Raw genomic sequence first — 6,000 nt, 5'->3', positions numbered from 1 at the left:
TATAGCAAAAATGGTTTATTAGGAGTTTTTGTTTTATTTTGTCTGATTTGCTAACATTCTTTATCATCTTTGAAACCATTCATTTCTGTTGCACAAGACAAACTATTGAGAAATAACAAGCAAATAATCTCAACAATTGGACAATTTTAACAAAACCAACTCTTTATTGTACTAATGGTTGCAGTGATTTATTCTCACCCTTTCAAAAGTCTGTTTTATTTATAAAAGTGATAATAATAGATTTATCATCCGGCCAAATCACCTGTTAACAAAGGGGTGTCGATTAGAATTTGTTTGAAGTTTTTTTTTTTTGTAATGGATTTGAAGTCAGATGAAGCAAGAGTTTCTCTTCTATCCTTTCCCTCCAGTTGTAATTGGCTGCGTGATGCTTTGAACGTCCTCGTGTCAATACGCATCAGTGTTGGGACCAGCCCCCATAAACCAGCCCCCGAGGCGTAGCTCCGGAGTCCCAGCAGCAAGTGCAGCTCGACACCGGCTCACAGTCACTTTGGGAGGTGGAGAGAGTCAGAAGCATGTTTCAGTTTCTGTAGAGCTCAACTTTAAACCAATCGGGTCTTCAAAGGGGAAAAGGAGGGTTTTAACAAAGAAAGAGAGGTAAGATGTTTTTGCTTGTTTGTTTGTTTGAGTTTGTGGATTTTAGTCCCAACAGATGCGTTTTTTTTATCTTCATGGAAATTGCATTTTAAATAGCTTAACATTAATAACCCGCTTTATAAACGACTCTATATTATACGTTTTACGCTTGTTTCTCGCTTTCTTTGCTGCGCGCGCTGTTTGTTTTCCTCTCAGCTAGGCAAACAGTGAGCTCACATCTGATAACAGAAGTTTGTTTACAGCCCGATACGAATCAACAATGACTACAATGATACTGTATGTATGTATTTTCAGTCTTTGGCTCGGTTTGGCGTCCATGCGTAATGACGCACAAAACTCCGGTTATCTGCTTCCCTCAGAGGAGATTTTATCCCCGAACTAAAGCCTGTCGGTCGAGACCAACACGCTGCACCTGCATGGCTTTTTTTTTTTACCGGCTGCATTTACAAATGAGAAAAAGAAGAGGCTTCCATTGCTTTTGTTTGTGTACTGATAAGCGCGTGACGTTTGAGCGTCTCCTGAAACAAGATAGCAGGTTAAAATTGAAAGATGAGACACAGAAATCCAGTGAGAGATACTGGTTCCGTGTGTTATCTGACGTCGTGGGTGTTAAAAGGTGAATTCTCTTGAAGCCACCTGGCACCCACAGGTATTTTCCACATAATGTGAAGGGCAGGGACAATAGAGGATTATGTGAGTTGATAATCCCCCACAATCTGTAAAAATCTCAGCGTGTCAAAATAATTTCAAATTGAAGCGACTAGGTCTTTAAAGAGCTTTATCATAAATATATTATGAATTACAGAGTTAGGCCAAATCTATGCAGCCTATAAAACAATTTATCAGATTTTAAGTTTACAGTTTGGATAGATCTTTATGTTTTAGGCATAAAAGTATCTGAAAAGCTAAAGAATTTATCACATTGGAGCAAATAAATAAAATAAAATGAAATAACATGAAGTAATTGAAATCATAATTTAGTAAAACAGCCTTAAAGCTTTTTATTTAATTTTTTTATAAACAAAACCGAAAGTTATTTGGTTTTATTTGTAAGTTATTTGGTTTATTTGGTCCAAGTTCACATTTAGCTTCTCTTTGTTATATTTTAAACATTTGAAGTTCTTTCCAACTTTAATTTTGCTGCAGATAATAAAATAATTCTCCATGTTTGTGTTGCTGTGCAGACTTCATTCAAAAAGCTATCTCCATCATCACACCCACCTAAACTCACGTCAGAAGAGCTGAACTATCCCTTTAACATGTTCCAGGTGCACTGTTATATTCCCATTTCCATCTCTTTCTTCTTCCTTCGTGCCAATTACCCCGTGTACGGCGTGAGTCTCCCACGCAGACAGATGTTTGACACTGCTCTCTGGCGAGGTAAAACCAGTGACCCTCTCTTTAAGCCTCTGCCGGACCATTTCGCAGGCGTTAAGCCTCCCGCTGTTCCCTCCTCACAATTCACTCTGTGGGCGTACAAACCAGTCAGGGGCAACAGCAGGGTTAAGCCCATCGTGTTCTGGTTTTGATCTATCACCTCTCACCTCTGATCCCTCTTGCTGTGGCAGGCTGACAGTTAGCCGAGCGAGACGTCGGTTGCTATGATGTTATAATCTTTCCTGCTGTTTGAATTTCTTTCTGTTTGAGTGCATTTGAAACTGTTGTGTTCCTGCGTTATGAGAGTCAGATGTTGTAAAATGACGTAGTCGCTCTTTTGATCATCTGGGCGGTGACAGCTGATCTCTCGCCCTCTCCCTTTTCCTGCTCGACGAGCAGCAAGGAGACATGGGATTCGTTGTGTTTTACAATAACAAGCATCCAGAGGGGGAAAAAGTCTCTTTAAAGAGGAATCAGGTTTCCCACCCTGAGCTGTGCTTTATCTTGGAATGCCCAGAATGCTCCGGAAACACAAAGCCTGTTTGGGTTTCTGGATCCCACTTCCTCGTGTCCAGTCTGCGCTCTCTGCCAGTGGAGCGAGTGTAAACATTTATTGTGCTTCCCCCAAAGCGCACATCAATCACTGGAAACTCCACAGCTTATGACACAATAACAGAGAGGCGTTATTAACTCACGAAAGCTGTGTTTTAACAAGCTGACCGCATTAGGATCCTGCAGGATCTGGTAGCGTACCTCCAGTGGGTTGAGGTTTTATCAGCCCAGCGGGTCCACACTGCTAAAACAAGCAATGCATCACGCTAATGAAAGCAGTTTTTAAAATAAGCAGAACATTATATCAAAACTGCTCATGTGTAGGTGTAATGAAGATAGATTTACATCAGATAAATATTAATAAATGTTGTGTTTTTGCAGGGTCTGTCCCAGTGCGGGGTGGTGTGTGTTTCCTCCCAGTGGTTTGTGGCTTTCTCCAAGCGCTGAAAGATGAGTCTAAGCACCAGTGAGCTGGAGGACCTGTGGGAGTCAATTGGGGACCTGAACTTCTCTGAAAACTTCACCAACATATCAAGAGTTGACATAATGGTGTGCACATCGGCCTTTAACCGCAGCACTCTGCTGTACTCCATGTGTGTCCTCTACACCTTCATCTTCGTCGTCGGCCTGGCCGCTAACGCTCTGGTCCTCTGGGTGAACATCCGCGCTCAAAGAGACTCCACTCCTCGCCACGAGACGCACTTGTACATCGCTCAGCTGGCGCTGGCGGACCTGTGTGTGTGTGCCACTCTCCCCGTGTGGGTGAGCTCTCTGGCCCAGCACGGCCACTGGCCATTTGGTGAAGTGGCGTGCAAGCTCACGCACCTGCTGTTCTCCGTCAACCTCTTTGGCAGCATCTTCTTCCTGGCCTGCATGAGCGTGGACCGCTACTTGAGTGTGGTGCAAAGAGGTGAGGAAGGAGTTGCGCGCAGGAAACTGATCCGACTTGGTGCGTGCTTAGGGGTGTGGCTTCTGGCTCTGGTGGCGTCCATACCGGACACCTACTTCATGCGCACGGTCAAGTCGGCACACGGGGACGCGATGATGTGCAGACCTGAGTACCCAGAGGAGAGCCACCGTGAGTGGATGGTAGGGGTGCAGCTGAGCTTCATCCTGCTGGGTTTTGTTCTCCCCTTTCCAGTCATCGCGGTGTTTTACGCCCTGCTGGCTCGAGCTTTCGCCCACTCCTCCTCATCCTCATCCTCCCCCGTGGAGATGGAGCGCCACGTGAGCCGCAGGGTGATCTTGGCCTACATAGTGGTTTTCCTGGCCTGCTGGGGGCCCTACCATGCTGTTCTCCTAGTGGATGCTCTGTCTCAGCTGGGCCTGGTGCCTCTGACTTGTGGTCTGGAGAATGTGCTCTACGTGACCATACACCTCACCCAGTGCCTGTCCCTGCTCCACTGCTGCTTCAACCCCATCCTCTACAACTTCATCAACAGAAACTACCGCTACGACCTCATGAAGGCCTTCATTTTCAAATACTCCACTCGGACGGGCTTGGCACGGCTCATCGAGACCACCAACATATCAGACACAGAATATTCAGCTGTTGAGAACCCACCTCTGATCTGAAATCAGAATGACTTAAATGCAGTCCAATAGTGTCGCAGTTCAGTCTCCCTTCACTGAAATCTGCTTCATAGAAAACTTGAAAACCGTAGCTGGTCATCTTTGACGAACTGATTCAAAGCAATTCATAAAAACAGCTGATTCTGAAATCATTTACCCCTTGTAGATTTGAAGCCAAAACCGTGACTGTAAATTATATAAAATAGTTCTTTTGTGTGTAAAAATGTTCCGCGTCGTGTATTTTATTAGTATTAGCAGGGTAATTTCCTTGTATCCAATTATGTTTCTATTGCATTGACATTTTCTTGCAACTATTGCGTTGCAATACAAAAACCTTCGCACATCGATGTCTGTTCGTATCGTACAACATTACATCATCGATTCATAGCTGAGCCTCTGATTGGCTCGTTGCTTTAGTCCTGCTGCCTCATTTTCAATCAACCTCATTTTGCATCAGCTGAAGCCTTAAGATAAGCAGTTTTCATTCATAAACATATTTTTATGCTTCAACTCATTTGAGAAGAAAACATTCTTATTTCTGCAGCTTTTTTTTGTTTTGTTTAATCTACCAAACTCCTGTTTCCTCACCAAATCTGCAGGCTTCAACTGAGACTACTGAGAGAACATAGAAGCACCTGACTTTTCTGAAACATTTATATTAAATAATAAGTGCTATGTGAGCGCTTTCTTTCAGTGACAGAGCTACACCACGGACAGCTCAGATGTTATGAGCTAATCACGTGAAAGGATTACTTTGTTCCTCTAATGCAGGCAGCAGCTGCAGCGTTCATCACCTGAGTGTGTTTGGGACCAAATAAAGAAATGAGTGCTTTAACTCAGTGACCCAAAGCTCAAAACCAAGAAATGATGTGTGTGTGTGAGTGTGCGTTTGTGTGAGTGTGTGTGCCGTCCTCCTTATTCACTGTATTACTTAAAATGCTGAAAGGTTTCATTGTATCGTTTTTACGTTTTTATAGAGAAACGATTGTTTTAGAAGAGTTCAAATGTCAAAAGAACGGCGTCTTTCCTTTGACAGAATGTGCAACATATGTTTTGTTTTATAATAAATACAGAGAAAATGTTTTGCCTCTTTGGTTTTTGTCTAAATAGTTTCATAACTTAATGTCCTGCAGGCTTTTCAGATGAATGAAACACCGATTTAACCCGTGCAACATGCGAGGAAGTTATTGTTCTCGCTGCTCAATTTGAGTTATTGAATTTCAAGCGTTAGATACAAACAATATCACTATTCCTATGAGGTTTATTCCAGCTGTCATGAAATACACATTATATTTAATTCAAGTCAAGGAACATTTTGATATTTAAAGGAAAAAAGAATACAAATTATCCAGTTACTGAAACACTAGACGGTAATAGGAAGCAGAAACATCTTGGTCTTGTCTTCTTAATAAAATAACATGATTGTCTTGTTTTACAAAACAAAATAAGGTAAAACTACTTTTATCTTTAAGAGCTTTCTGTAAAGATTGATTTTCTATAAGTTTAGAGAGCAGATGAGACTTTTTGTATGATTTTTTTTCCATCCCATTCTTCCAAAAATCCCTAAACCAGTCATATTCTCCCTATTCTCCTTCTCTCTTACCCCTAACCTACATATTTTTAGCATCTTGGCCTCATTTGCAGCCGTTTAGTCACATCACCATTACCCTTGAGACAGCCTGGGCTGACAAGCTGTGCTAAAGCTTCACTGAAATGAAATAAGGAAGCCCAGCGCTGTTGTTTGCTGAACTCCCAGCTCCGTCCTGCCACACTGTTACAGGTTACTCTGATAAGAAGCTGTGTGAAGAATTTCCAAGGTCAAACTGAGCGAGTGACCTGCTAATGATACCCCTCCAGCTCTCCTTCTCTCTCAGACACGGCCTT

General features: G+C 42.6%; 1 protein-coding gene across 1 annotated transcript; it reads left to right on the top strand.

Moving 5' to 3' along the window:
- The first annotated feature begins 477 nt into the window (after positions 1-477).
- ackr3a (atypical chemokine receptor 3a) lies at positions 478-4,808 on the top strand. Its single transcript, XM_015966337.3, has 2 exons — positions 478-615; positions 2,926-4,808. Exon 2 carries the CDS (start codon positions 2,995-2,997, stop codon positions 4,117-4,119), a length of 1,125 nt encoding a protein of 374 aa, XP_015821823.1. The 5' UTR covers positions 478-615; positions 2,926-2,994; the 3' UTR covers positions 4,120-4,808.
- Positions 4,809-6,000: the final 1,192 nt, after the last annotated feature.

Source organism: Nothobranchius furzeri, chromosome 14, assembly GCF_043380555.1.
Source record: "Nothobranchius furzeri strain GRZ-AD chromosome 14, NfurGRZ-RIMD1, whole genome shotgun sequence".
Lineage (NCBI taxonomy): Eukaryota > Metazoa > Chordata > Actinopteri > Cyprinodontiformes > Nothobranchiidae > Nothobranchius > Nothobranchius furzeri.
The sequence above is the reverse complement of the archived record's forward strand: the minus strand, read 5'-3'. Positions and strand labels throughout refer to the sequence as shown.